The following is a 12,243-nucleotide window of genomic DNA, read 5'->3' as shown; positions in this document are numbered from 1 at the left end:
GAGAGGGCGAGGCAACCTGCTGTGGCCCACGAGTAGGTAAACTACTACGGGGTGGCATCAAAGAACGGGGGTATAAGCCCGCCTGGCGGGCACTCCTTCCAATACTCGCCGCAACCACACGCACATCATCATGAAACTCTTCATGGCGTAGTGGTCGAGCTGTGAGAGATTGTCCAACATCCTCCGCGTGCACAGTCTCTTTTCTATAATTTCCCTGATTGTCGAGACGGGGTACACTGTAATCGCTTCATATCTCTCATACCACTTGGAGATCTTGATACTCGATACTCGCGGTCCTACTTACCTGGGTAGGTATGTACTGTAAGTAAGCCAGATTAAGTCTTGCCTTCACCTGTGTTCCCTTCAAGCTGGCCGCTACAGTCCACTGATCCCTTCTCATCATCATAATCCCTCACGCAGCGGAGGGCAGCCTGATATTCCATACAGGTAGCGATATAGCCGGTCTTACCCTTCATGGGCGTTCCGGAAGGTGGATGCAACGGCCTCTCCCCGCTACCGACTTTACGCATCATGCCACCGTTCACATCCGGGAGCACACATCATGTCCGCGTATAGGTTGACGTTGAAAGTCATTTAGAGATGGAATAGGTATCTAATGCGGTATCAACACATCTATACGGAGGTAGTACTCGGTGGGCCCTGAACATGGATAGGAATGCGGATGAGAAGGCTAGAGGATATGGCACTACCGCTAAATCCAACGGCATCAGTAACGGAGTGGTGATGTCCAGGGAAGCCTGGGAGTGAGCGATGCGCCCTTAGTGAGACCAGGGACGGCGGTCATGGGCAGAACACCATGTTCAGGTCGAATGCATCTTCGAGCTCATTCTCGCCGGGATATCAAGCTTGTTACACGCCGTTCGTTGAGCTCGTCTAATTCTTCTGGTTCCCGTAACGGATATGTTCTCAGGCCGGTCGTTGATACGGGCACACACTGTTTGCAGGGTGTTGTAGAAACAAGAAGTCGAGCAAGGCAAGCCAGAGACAGGAATATCGTTTGTTTCTCTCTCGAACTTGTGCTTGGCACTGCTTCATTTGTTGCCTCGACATGCGGACCGCCTCGGACACGTCCCTTCTTCTCCGGGACCCTGGGAGCCCGGAGCCGCCTGGAGTTGGTAACCGACGACGCCCTGTATTGAATGCTAGGTTTTGCCAGAATCATCGAGTCCCTGACCATCACGCCTCCGTCATGAATTCCAGTTGCATGTGTAACGGCAGTAAAAAAGCTTTGCCAGATGCAACAAGCAGTCCAGGGTAATGCACAAAGCCCACAGCCATCGTCCGCCCCTTGCCCAAATACCCGGTATAGCAGACGACGCCAAAAGAAAACGCCAACCGTTTATTTCTCCTTCTTCGACTTCGCACCCTTGACCTTCGCCGTGCCCCGCAGGGTCTTCTGCCTGTTCTTGCGCTGCTTGCCTGTGTGCGGGAAAGAGATAACGTCAGTCAACGCCATTCGCGGTCACCCATTGCTGCTTCTGGACAACCCTCCAACAGCTGTCTGCACCGCGGGGGGGGGGGGGGGGGGGGACGTACGCTGCTGCCTGCTCGCCTTCTCGACCTTGGTGGCCAGGCCGACGCGGACCAGCCTGTAGTGGGGCTCGAACTTCTTCATGGCCTCGGGGGAGTCGTAGATGAGGGCGAAGCCGGTGGTCTTGCCGCCACCGAACTGGGTCCGGAGACCGAACACGCTGACCTGGTCCTTCTGGGCCTTGTACATGCCGGCGAGCTTGTCGCGGAGCTCATCCTTGGAGATGTTGGCGCGGTTCGGGTGGAGGATGTCACTGCGCGCGAAGAACAAGGCCGCCGGGTCAGCAAGATCAATTTCTCCATCGAGCCAGATTCAAGTCAAGCAATCCCCAATCCCCCCCGTCCTCCATACCCATCGTATGCAGTCGGTTCGCAGAGATTCGTCCAAACAATCCGTCGCGCGAAAAGTGCTGATGGAGGGGACGGGGGTCGCGGGCAGAGCGGGAAATTGGTGGGAGACTCACACGACCATCTGCTTGCGGCCGAGCAGAGGGTTGCGGATGAACTTGCGCGTGCGCAGCGTGACCGGGGAGTCGGAGTCGGCCATCTTGGCGGTTGTGATGGCGGTCGATGTTGGCGATACTTCCACGATCTCGGGACCAGGAAGGTTTCGAAGTCGGATTTTCCCTTTGGTGGTGATTTTTGCAGGGTGCTGCGCAAGGGTGGGTCTCGCAAAAATCCAGTCACGGGATCGGTTAGCGAGCCCTAATCTGCGTGTGGCCTCGATTTTTAGGCGACACATGAAGGTGGGGCCATTCTCGAATTCCAGTCTCCACAAATCTTCCCAATCCCAAGTTATTCCCAACATCGCAGATGCAAGCATGCAGCTCTGGGGAACACAGTTCTCACATCGGCCGGGTCAATTCACATATATGTATCGGACTATCATCATTGTAGAAAGGACCTCTTTGCTCGGCCCTTGGCAGGACCGGAAATGACAGAAGGCTCACGACCAACCCATTTTCCCGACACCATTGCAAGAAGTCTTCGAAGGTCTCTCTGTTCCTTTCCGTCGCCGCAATCAGGATGGTAACTCCAGGGAACAAGATTGCAAGGTCCCGCAGCGTTGGGCCAAGGCAGTGTCTCGACGTCCAGGAGTCGTAGGTGATGTCGGCGCCGACAACCATGTCCACCCGTTCTCCTCTCCATTCACTCCCCCCGGTATCGTCAGGGAGAAGACTGCCCCATCGCAACTGCCTGGCGGCGACTTTCTCAGACCCTCGAAGACCATTGAGGTTGAAATTCCGGGGAAGCTTCCTGACGACATCGTCAGATCCATCCGTCGCCAGGACGTGGCTGGCCCCGAGGTATTTGGCGCAAAGCACCGCGAGATACCCTGTTCCGGATCCCAGTTCGACGATCCGCTTGTCCCGCACAAGGGATGGGTTGGTACAGAGATACTGTCCGAGGTGCAGTGCCGCTTCCCAAGTCCGCAGCCCGGTGGTGCCTGCTCCTGAGATGAGAGACCGGGTCTCGAGGAGGGTGACATGCGGGCAGCGGATGGCTGGCGTTCTTTGAAGCTGCGACAGATGGTAGGTCACATGGCAGTCCTGGAGTACAGCTGTTTCCTCGGACGGCAGTGGTTGCAGAAGCAGATCCGTGAGGACAGACATGAGTTTGTCTGAGACGCCCTGTCATGGCCGTCAGCCCATCTCACACTTAGAATGATTTGCAGAAGCCGCACTGCTTACATGCTGGTCCCAATCCTGGATGGCGGACTCTATTTTGGCTACCAACTGCTTTAGGATCCTGAGTTGGTACCGTGGTGGTAGAGACGGCGCGGCGCCAGCGTCAAAGGCGAACAAGCCGTCGTATATTGCGTCTTGGACGCTTTCCTCTCGGAGCAATTCGTCGTCGGGGAAGTCTGGGGTTGGTTCCAGCTGCAAGACCTGCCAGCAAAAGCGAGAAACCTGCGGGTTGGTAACGAGCGCGGAGGACATGGCGAATGACTATCGGAGGTGACTGCGGCTCCTAACACCCCGTAGTATGCTCACTACGGATTGCAGACGTTCGGGCAGACTGGAGAAATCTAAGCAGCTAGGGTCTGGTGCCCAGAACCTGTGAGCGTTGCCAGCCGCTTACGGCTGGTGGGGATGCATTTATGGGCTCCAATGAAATGCTCGCAGCTGGCGCCGTACCTAGATCTACGACTCTTGCACCACCTAGGTAAGGTATGTATCGTACCTTTACTGATGGTTTTGTCCTTCACTATGCGAAACTTTGAAAGCTAACTGGACTCCGCATCATGATGTGCCCTAGATAGTGGACGCCAAGCAACTACTACTAGTTGTAGCACCAGGGAGTCTGAACTCTGAAGCCATTCCCCTACCTTTGGTTTGTAACGATGGGGGACGATGGGGGATATCTGCCCGAGGCTCTGGCCAAGGAAGCCTACATCCAAGGTTTCTCGCGTTCCTAGTATTCAACAGGAAGGGTCTGGAAGGGATTCAGGGGACCCGCGACCTCCAGCGAGCCATCATCGAGAAAGGTTAGGAAGGGATCTCCTGAGCTCAAGGGATCAAGCAGGTCATCAACCAAGTAAAGGCATGAAACAGGACAAGGTGTTGCCAGTCAAGCTGGCTGTTGAGTGGCCTTAAGCGGGTGTGGGTGTGGAAGACCGGGCCTGTTTGTGAGAGGCTGCAGGTGAGCACTTGAACTGCCATGCACAGTGCCAGACCATATCGTCTAACGTTCAACATGGCAGAAAGAAGATGGGTTTCCTAAGATATCAAACACATTCCTAGCTCACAGACGTCCCGTGATGCGGGTTAAGGGGTTGGATGTGTGGGATCTCTGGGTGTGGCAGAGCCAGTAGGCCGAATACCATGGTTAAACTACAGCCGGCGACGGTTACGGGAGGAGGTTCTACCCATTTATCATAGATACGAAGCCAGTTGAAGAACTAGTTTAGTATATCTCACGGATTATGCCCTCACTCTTCCTTCTCATACTGGTTCTCATCATCCGCCCAGTGACGCAGCAACCCAACATTGAAAGGTGGTCCCCAACATACGTCATCTGCCTTCAGTTTGGAGCGCATATGAATTGATCAGTGGTCTCAACGTATGTGAAACGCTTGCCAACGGGGGCGCCGGGGGGGGGCTGCTTGTAGAGCTGGGTGGCTGGAAAGACTAGATAGAACTAGAGCTATGGATGACCTGCGCTGTAGGCCGTATCTCCAAGCATGACTATTAAGAACCAAACGTGGGACCGATATCGGGAGGCCACCAGCCTAGGCATCGTGACTCCGTGCAAGCCGCACTCAATACATCCAGACATCAGACGGTCAGTGGCAACACGCCGTCAGGGGTTACTTGCGGGGGCAGTTGAGCAGCGAACAAGGGAACCTGTTCCTTATCGTCGACCGCTTGATGTCAGGCGTGATCCGATTTATGTTGCGCAGTGCCGCTTAACTGGTTGGGGCACTGAGCTAGCCACGGCGTCGAGTTGCGAGTGACTCGCATGGGAAAGTACCTCCCCCCCCCCCCCCCCCCCCCCCCCCCCCCCGTCAGGTACCGCTATATAAAGCAGCCATTTGCCACCACCGTTGACCTCCCTCAACAGCACTTCGTGACATTCTAATCCTTGAAGCTCCGGCAGACTTTCCGTTCTGAACCTTTATCCATTCGAGTAGTGTCGAGAACCTCAAAACACGACAATGACCAGTTACAAGTCACAGTATCGTAATGAAATCATCAAGGTAGGCGGCCCCAGGCGGTGCTGCCAATTCAATATCCGCGGACTAAACAGCCACCCCTACAGATGATGTACGTGGCCGGGCACACTGTTGAGCCGTCAGTCGAAACCACTAGCCTCATCGAGAGCATTGTCCGAGACGAGACTGCGAATATGGTGAGACAGATATTCAAACAAGCCTGATGAAAAAGAAACAGAAAGCCTATTGCTAACCTGGGTAAAAAGGTGGCAACAGCCGGCGAACTCGCCTCCCGCCGCGGCCAAGCCAGATTCACAGCCAACGACCTGCTCTTCCAAGTGCGGCATGACAGCAACCGGCTGGCCCGACTGCGTCACCTGATGCGGTGGCATAAACTCCGCAAGCAGGCCAAAGGAAAAGAAAGTGACAACGCAGGGCCAGAGGAGCTCAACGAGCTCATCGACGCGGAAGACGTAGACGACGACGACGATGGCGGTGACTCGACTACTACTATTATCAAAGACGACCCAGCCGAGACCGGCAGTAACACCACCACAACAAAGCACGTAGCCCTAGCCCAAGGCGCCCCTTCCCTCCCGCCCCTTCCCTGGTCCACCCCCTTCTCCTTCTTTTTCTCCTCCTTCTCCCCCCCGCACAACACCAACACCAACAACACCACAATAATAACAACCTCCAACACCATCCCATTATCCATCACCTCCCTCGCAACACAAGACGACATCACCAGCGAGCGCCAAGCCCTCCAGCACAAGCTAGAGCGCGACGACCTCCGGACGCGCGACATGTCCGCCTACGAGTACAACACCCGCTGGTCCGGCGCGCGGGCCGCGTCCTTCACTCACAAGCAGAGGACACGCTTCCGGGCGTGGTGCGGCCTGGGTGCCGTGGCGGATCACGCGGCCAGGGACGATGGTGTCTGTGTTCTGATGCTGGGGGCGCTGGCGCGCGAGTGGGTGCAGGATTTGACGGAGCGGGCTATGGTTGTTGCTGCTTCGCAGGAGAGGGAGGAGGAGGGGTGGTGTCTTACCAGTGCTGGTACTACTACTACCAGGGTGGGCGGGAAGAAGAGGAAGAGGGAGGGGGATGAGGTGGTGGAGGAGGAGGAGGCTCGTTGCAAGTTGCGGGGCGGCTGTCCCATCGAGCCGCGGCATGTGGGGAGGGCGTTTGAGCTACTGACTACGGCGAGGAAGGGGTATAGCGGGATGTCGAAGGGGATGCGCTTGGGGCAGGGGAAGAGGCGCAGGATGGTGAGTTACTAATACCGGAATAGAGTCGCTTGCATTTTCTTTTTTTTTTTCTTTTTTTTTTCTTTTTTTTTTTTTTTTTTTTTTTTTTTTTTTTTTTTTGCAGGTTGAACAGACTAACACGTTTCCTCCAGTTTTGAAAACGATAATCAAAACAAGAAGAGAAGAAAAATGAAGCAACGATGCATTGCGGCGGGATGATGTCCGTCGCCGGTTGAAGCAGTTGTTAAGTTGTTTGGAGTTAACACAACAACAACAAAGGTTGACATATATCTTGCCAGAGTCAAGTGCGGGAAGGCAGGAGATACAAACAGACAGACACCCTCCCTCCTCCTTTAACAAAGGCGTTATCGCCGTTTCCCCTCCCCCCTTCCCTCTTCTCCCCCCAAGCGGACCCCCTACCCCCTACCCTGAACTCGGCCAACTTATTAACAACCACCAGCAGCAGCGGTCTTGACATCATACACGGTCGTGCAGCCGATCTTGTTGCACGAGTCCGGGTCGCTGCACGGGAATGAGACCGTGGCAGTGGGCAGGGCCCCGTTACAGCCGCACGGCCGCGTCACCACGCTGGTCGTAGTGCACTGCGGCACGAAGCAGGAGCCGCACGCCGTCGCCGTCTTGGTCAGGGTCGGGCAGCTGACGGTGGTGCAGGGCTTGGTGGTCGTCACGGTTGCCGTTGCCGTTGTCGTTGTGGCCGAGGTGATGGTCTTTGTGTCGGTCTTGGTCTTGGTCGCGGTCGAGGTGAGGATGCTGGTGCTGATGATGGTGGACGTGGCCGTGACCGTCTTCTCGCGGATGTAGCTCTCCGTCTTGGTCACCGACACCGTGGCTGTTTCGGTCTTGGTGTCTGTCACGGTCACGGTCGACGTGGGGAGCCCTGGCCGCCCCGTGCGGACGGTCGTTGGCGTCAGGGTGATACCCCCCTGGCCGAGGGCGGCGCTGTTTGTTGTTGCGAGGGACGCAAAAGTCAGTTCTGATGGTGGGTTTGGGTATGGTAACAGCTTTCAGGCGGAACGGAAACCTACCTCGCGAGGCTGAGGAGGAGTAGCGTTTGAGACAGCATCTTGAGACCGGTTGCTGAATACAGCTATTGCTCGCTCTGTTAGAAGAAGTGGGTGTGTGAGCGATGACGTCCACTGGGGGTATTCCATCACTCGAGGATACTGTGTGGCATTTATGCTCAGCCCTTCTCCCGGACTACCCCGGTTTCTCGAGCGTGACAACTTCCCATCGTTGAGCTTGGCGTGAGCACTGAGTGGGAGTTCTGTATATTGATGTTTATATCACGGAGCATCTCCCATTGGCGATCCAGCCCTCGGCTCGACCGAAGAAGCAGCGCACAGTACATATCCGAACCGGGAGTGTTTCTGGTTCCTGGGAGGTCCCAGACTTTTGGTTTGACTTTCCGCCTCCAGCCCGCAGCTGTGATAGCATAAATAGAATCCACGTAACCCGGTTCTTCGCAACGCTGTACGTTAGGGCAGCAATATTAGGTTGCAGCAGTCCTGTGACTGGCGTGCCATTATCTGTGCGTTCAATTTCGCGGCTATATTGGAGTCGTCCTCTTTCCCGGAACTTTTAATCAACAGCAGCCTATAAATATCGACACGCATGTCGCACGCTAGGCCGTGTGCGGGCAGAAACGCGGAGAGCCGAGGCCAGTTTCCCGTGTTGAGAGCTTACATGGGATCATGGGCCGACGTTCGCAGCATCGACGGATTCGACACTGATGGCACCATGACGGTGGTGACGGCAGCTCAACTAATACCCCATACAGCAAAAGCGACACTGCTATCTATTTCCGTCCGTTTGGTGTGTTGGATGACACAGGAAAGGGATAACGGGAGTTGAAGGGGCTGCTAAATGATCATCCGAGGCGTCTACCCTACAGGACGGTCAATATCAAGATCAAGAGTGCACGAGCATGCATACAAGAGAGAGCCAGCGTCTGTTCTGCTTTGGTTTCAACACTTGGACTGTGTCGTATTTAGAACGACTTAGCTATCAACGCTGCCCCGTGGCCCATAAAACGCCTGCTATCGCCCCTATGACGTGCCGTTGCGGTGATCTTCGACCTCGCAGAACGCCTTGAAAGTGATAAACTCGTCATCGTCACTCGCGCCCTCCGATTCGAGGACACACTCAGCAGTTGCCCCGACAAAGAAGACATATCCCTCCTTGATCTCCTGGACCGTCGGCCCCACCGAGATCTTGCCCTTGCCGGCAGTGCAGATGATGATGCTGGGGCCGTCGACCGGGTCAAAGGTCGCCTTGGCTCCGCTGCCCCTGAGGTTGGTCCGCACCACGCTGAACTCGTCAATTGGGGGATCGTAGAGCGTGATGGCGGACCCGGAGCTGTAGGCTGTCCGGTTGAGTGTGGCGTACGGGTAGTCCACGGGGTGCATCTTCTGCTCATCGATGGGTGCGTAGTTGTAGGTGAGCATGTTGACGAGCGTGCCGACGTCCTTGAACTTCGGCGTGAAGCCCGCCCGCACGACGTTGTCGCTGCTCGCCATGCACTCGACGATGTCGCCGCTGACGTAGGCGTGGATGTCGTCGGCCCGGAGGAACAGCGCCTCGCCGGGCTGCAGCGTGACGTAGTTGAGGAAGAAAAGCACAAAGAGCCCGTAATCAGGCCCGAACTGGCCGTGCAGACGGGTCACCAGCTCGGCAAGAACCGACCCGGACGTGGCACTGACGCCGCCGCCCGCGAAGTCGGAGCCGGCGCTGGCGGTCGATTCGACCAGCACCTTGGTGGCAGCAGCCATGTCGGCTTCAGAGGACGACATCACCGCCGCAAAGACCTTTTGCAGCGCCTTCTTTCTCCGCTCTACTGCCTCCGCTGACTCATCATCCTTTGTGCTCTCCACGAGATTCGCGAACTCCTTGGCCTTGTCGTCGCCCACAAGCTGGCGCAGTGCAGGGACCGATCTCAGAAAGTGTGCTATCTCCTCCAAGGGGCGGAACCCGCAGAGGCCCTCAAACGGGGTGATGGCAATCGCCATCTCAGGCTTGTGGTTGTCGTCGGGATAGTTCCTCGGGTCTCGGGCGTGCAGCTGCTCGGCAAGCTTCTTGTTGGGGTGCGCCTGAATCGAGAGAGCCTTGCCGATGGAAAGGATCTTGAACAGGAACGGTAACTTGTTCTCGTAGCGGGCAGCAACTGATGATGCCAACAGTGCCTTATTATCCTGGACAAGGTCAAGCAAGGTGCGGCCGGTCGTCACGTCTTTGGACGGGTTGGACGGATGGGTCCCCATCCAGAGCTGGCGCCATTGTCGTCAGCCAACGCTTTCCTAGCAAGATAGCTCAAGTGGAAGAGGGAGAACGACATGCCTCCGCATATGGCCGATCATCTTGGACTGCGAAGTCGTCAGACGGCGTCGCCGCCGCGAACCTCGCAACTGCAGACGCGCTGCCCTTCTTCCCCCACTCATAGGAATTAGCCCCGCATTGGAGCCGAATGAGAGGAACCTGCATCCTCCGGGCTTGGACGAAACGTGGCTTCGGGCTCTCGTCGAGTACAAGGGTTGCGGATCTCTTATGACAGCTGAATCGCAGCGGATCGTTAAGCTTGGGGTGGGAAGAGGGGTCTCGAAGGTGGTTGTCTTGGTTGGAATGTGGATCTGTATCTGTACTCCCGAGTCTCCGCGGGGCTTGTGCCCCTCGTTTTACGTCACAGCTGGTACTTCAAGTTGTACTACATAGGCTGGGAGCTTGCTGACAGGGGTTCAACAAACTTCTGTGCTGAGGCTTGGTTTCCTCCTACAGCTAAGTTCAACCCAAACGAACCAAACAACGTCTGGTCCTATCGGAATGGTGAGACATACCGTCCACCCGGGTACACAACGCGCCAGCGTCAGGTAGTCGAACTCCTGGAAGCTGCGGTCGGATTGCGACGGGCCTCGATAAGCTTGATAAGGTGAGCTAGGGCGGGTCGTCGTCGCATCCCGCAGCGCTCAAGGTTCCCTTATTAGGTCGTAGAAGAGGATCACCCGTTGACGCGCCGAAGACACGCTTCCTCCCACTGAACCGCGAACAAGACAATAGCACATCGCCACCCGACACCAACTACCGTCGATACAAAGACAGAAGAACTCAATTAAGTCAACACGACATCCCAGCAGCATACGATACCTGACATTACGCAGGTGCATACCTAGAGAAGCACGTGGTTTGCACGCAAGGGAAGAACACTCTTTACCCAGCAAGGTGCCGCCGCTTACGCCATGTCTTCGCGCAACCGCAACTCACGCGGGCCGAACCGCAACAGTGGCACCACTCAGGGAGAGGAGGCACATTTGTGGGGCCAGATCCGAGACGACATCCGAAGCATGGTCGACGGCGTCAACAGCAGCAACGACTCGCTCCGCGCCATCGTGGCACAGGACAGCTACATTGCCAAGAACAAAGACGACATCGACATCGGCGCCGAGGAGCAGAAGCTCGACAACCTACTTCGGAGCGGCGTTAAGGGGGCCGACACGTCAAAGCAGCAGATAGACGCGCTCATCGAGCACGTCACCGTCCTGAGGGCTCTGGTCAAGGCTAGGGAGGACTCAGAAGCCCAGACGGCCGGTCCCTCGGGCCTGTCCGGTCGCGAGAGGCCAAGCGGGCTGCTGGCGGCATCGTCCAGGTCGGCATCGGCGCGTGCAGCATCTAGCGCGCGAGAGAAGGAGCGCGAGAGAGATAGTCAACGAGATCGCGATCGGGATCCCGGGTCGGTCTACGAGTTCGACGGTTCCGGCGATTCACCTGTGCCGTCCCCGGTTGGGAGAAAACTAGGAGGCAGCGGCGGGGCGGGTAGCGACCGTTCCGTCAACCGGGACAGCGTGCCTCCACGCGGCGGAGACCGTGATACGCCGGGGAAGGCTGATAGCGTCCCGCCCGAATCCGGCGCCATCGGGACGGCCACGGCAGCGCAGCGCGCGAAGATCACGTTCTTCAAGGGCCAGGACGTGGTCTTCAAGCCGAAGCCGGCGACCACTACAGAGAGCACGGAATGGATGCTCGGTCGAGTCCAGCAGGTCCTGGGCGAGGGCAAGTCACGGCGGTACAAGGTGCAGGACGCCGACCCCGATTTACCGCCAGATCAGCGGGTGGAGTACCGGACCAGCGCCAGCAGCATGATTCCGATTCCAGCACCGGGCGTGGAGCTGCCAGAACTCCAACCGGGCAAGACCGTGCTGGCCCTCTACCCCGATAGCACAATGTTTTACAAGGCCGAGGTGATCGGGACCGATGCCGCGACGGGTAAGACGAGTCTGCGATTTGAGGGTGAAGAAAACAACGTCACTCTGCAGCTCGTAGACAGACGCTTTGTTGTCGAGTACAGGAATTGAGTGGCGCCGTGTGCGGCAATGAAGCTTATAAGCGACCACCAGCGAGATAGCTTGCTATCAGGCGTGTGCATGTATGTATTGTACAACTGGTGCTGGTAGGGGGTGAGTGATGGAGATTGTCCTTCACTTCTCATTTTTGAAAGCCGAAAGCGTTGAGGCTCCATCACTCCATTCGACCAGGGGCTAGCCAGGATAAGCAGCCGGCTAACCGGAAACTGATTGGTCATAGATCCAGGGGTAAATTAACTTCGGCTCCACCCGGCTTGGGAACACAAGGTTCGAGCAATGCGGGTGGCCCTCTTCCATGTCAGGGGACAAAACGCGGCTCCAGCCTCCCGCGTGCACAACACCACCACCACCCACCGCCCTCCTTGTCCAAGTTTCTGAGACATCATTCGGACGTGAACAACGAAGGCCACAGCCGATCTCG

At 56.7% G+C, this 12,243-nt stretch overlaps 6 protein-coding genes across 6 annotated transcripts; 2 read left to right on the top strand and 4 right to left on the bottom strand.

Annotated features, from left to right (window-relative positions):
- Nucleotides 1–1,360: 1,360 nt before the first annotated feature.
- On the bottom strand, nt 1,361–2,098 carry B0T15DRAFT_390813 (ribosomal protein S24e-domain-containing protein; the record flags this gene model as incomplete). The annotated part of the gene is made up of 3 exons (XM_062864557.1): nt 1,361–1,440; nt 1,558–1,805; nt 2,016–2,098. 3 exons carry the CDS (start codon nt 2,096–2,098, stop codon nt 1,361–1,363), a joined length of 411 nt encoding a protein of 136 aa, XP_062723600.1.
- Nucleotides 2,099–2,182: 84 nt separating this feature from the next.
- Nucleotides 2,183–3,589, bottom strand: B0T15DRAFT_409875 (uncharacterized protein). The gene is made up of 2 exons (XM_062865361.1): nt 3,243–3,589; nt 2,183–3,182 (listed from the first exon to the last, which is right to left on the bottom strand). Exons 1-2 carry the CDS (start codon nt 3,489–3,491, stop codon nt 2,397–2,399), a joined length of 1,035 nt encoding a protein of 344 aa, XP_062723599.1. The 5' UTR covers nt 3,492–3,589; the 3' UTR covers nt 2,183–2,396.
- A 1,620-nt stretch (nt 3,590–5,209) lies between these two features.
- B0T15DRAFT_508350 (transcription initiation factor IID, 18kD subunit-domain-containing protein) lies at nt 5,210–6,611 on the top strand (the record flags this gene model as incomplete). Its single annotated transcript, XM_062867713.1, has 4 exons — nt 5,210–5,251; nt 5,314–5,403; nt 5,473–6,474; nt 6,606–6,611. 4 exons carry the CDS (start codon nt 5,210–5,212, stop codon nt 6,609–6,611), a joined length of 1,140 nt encoding a protein of 379 aa, XP_062723598.1.
- A 264-nt stretch (nt 6,612–6,875) lies between these two features.
- On the bottom strand, nt 6,876–7,972 carry B0T15DRAFT_499735 (uncharacterized protein). Its single transcript, XM_062867348.1, has 2 exons — nt 7,500–7,972; nt 6,876–7,413 (listed from the first exon to the last, which is right to left on the bottom strand). Exons 1-2 carry the CDS (start codon nt 7,535–7,537, stop codon nt 6,900–6,902), a joined length of 552 nt encoding a protein of 183 aa, XP_062723597.1. The 5' UTR covers nt 7,538–7,972; the 3' UTR covers nt 6,876–6,899.
- Nucleotides 7,973–8,405: 433 nt separating this feature from the next.
- On the bottom strand, nt 8,406–10,092 carry B0T15DRAFT_522671 (mannose-6-phosphate isomerase). The gene is made up of 2 exons (XM_062868644.1): nt 9,808–10,092; nt 8,406–9,737 (listed from the first exon to the last, which is right to left on the bottom strand). The coding sequence occupies exons 1-2, from the start codon at nt 9,949–9,951 to the stop codon at nt 8,520–8,522; spliced, it is 1,362 nt and encodes a 453-aa protein (XP_062723596.1). The 5' UTR covers nt 9,952–10,092; the 3' UTR covers nt 8,406–8,519.
- Nucleotides 10,093–10,700: 608 nt separating this feature from the next.
- Nucleotides 10,701–11,813, top strand: B0T15DRAFT_482739 (SGF29 tudor-like domain-containing protein; the record flags this gene model as incomplete). The annotated part of the gene is made up of 1 exon (XM_062866122.1): nt 10,701–11,813. One exon carries the CDS (start codon nt 10,701–10,703, stop codon nt 11,811–11,813), a length of 1,113 nt encoding a protein of 370 aa, XP_062723595.1.
- Between the last annotated feature and the right edge of the window lie 430 nt (nt 11,814–12,243).

Source organism: Chaetomium strumarium (genome assembly GCF_033439665.1).
Source record: "Chaetomium strumarium strain CBS 333.67 chromosome Unknown B0T15scaffold_2, whole genome shotgun sequence".
Classification (NCBI taxonomy): domain Eukaryota; kingdom Fungi; phylum Ascomycota; class Sordariomycetes; order Sordariales; family Chaetomiaceae; genus Chaetomium; species Chaetomium strumarium.
The sequence above is the reverse complement of the archived record's forward strand: the minus strand, read 5'-3'. Positions and strand labels throughout refer to the sequence as shown.

Excerpts from the sequence above, each read along its gene's own strand:
- B0T15DRAFT_409875 (XM_062865361.1), bottom strand. The coding sequence starts at position 3,491 with ATGTCCTCCGCGCTCGTTACCAACCCGCAGGTTTCTCGCTTTTGCTGG. Across the intron at positions 3,183-3,242 it reads TCCAGGATTGGGACCAGCAT|GGCGTCTCAGACAAACTCAT; the intron begins GTAAGCAGTGCG and ends CGGCCATGACAG.
- B0T15DRAFT_522671 (XM_062868644.1), bottom strand. The coding sequence starts at position 9,951 with ATGCAGGTTCCTCTCATTCGGCTCCAATGCGGGGCTAATTCCTATGAG. Across the intron at positions 9,738-9,807 it reads ATGATCGGCCATATGCGGAG|CTCTGGATGGGGACCCATCC; the intron begins GCATGTCGTTCT and ends CAATGGCGCCAG.
- B0T15DRAFT_499735 (XM_062867348.1), bottom strand. The coding sequence starts at position 7,537 with ATGCTGTCTCAAACGCTACTCCTCCTCAGCCTCGCGAG. Across the intron at positions 7,414-7,499 it reads CTCCTCCTCAGCCTCGCGAG|CGCCGCCCTCGGCCAGGGGG; the intron begins GTAGGTTTCCGT and ends AACAACAAACAG.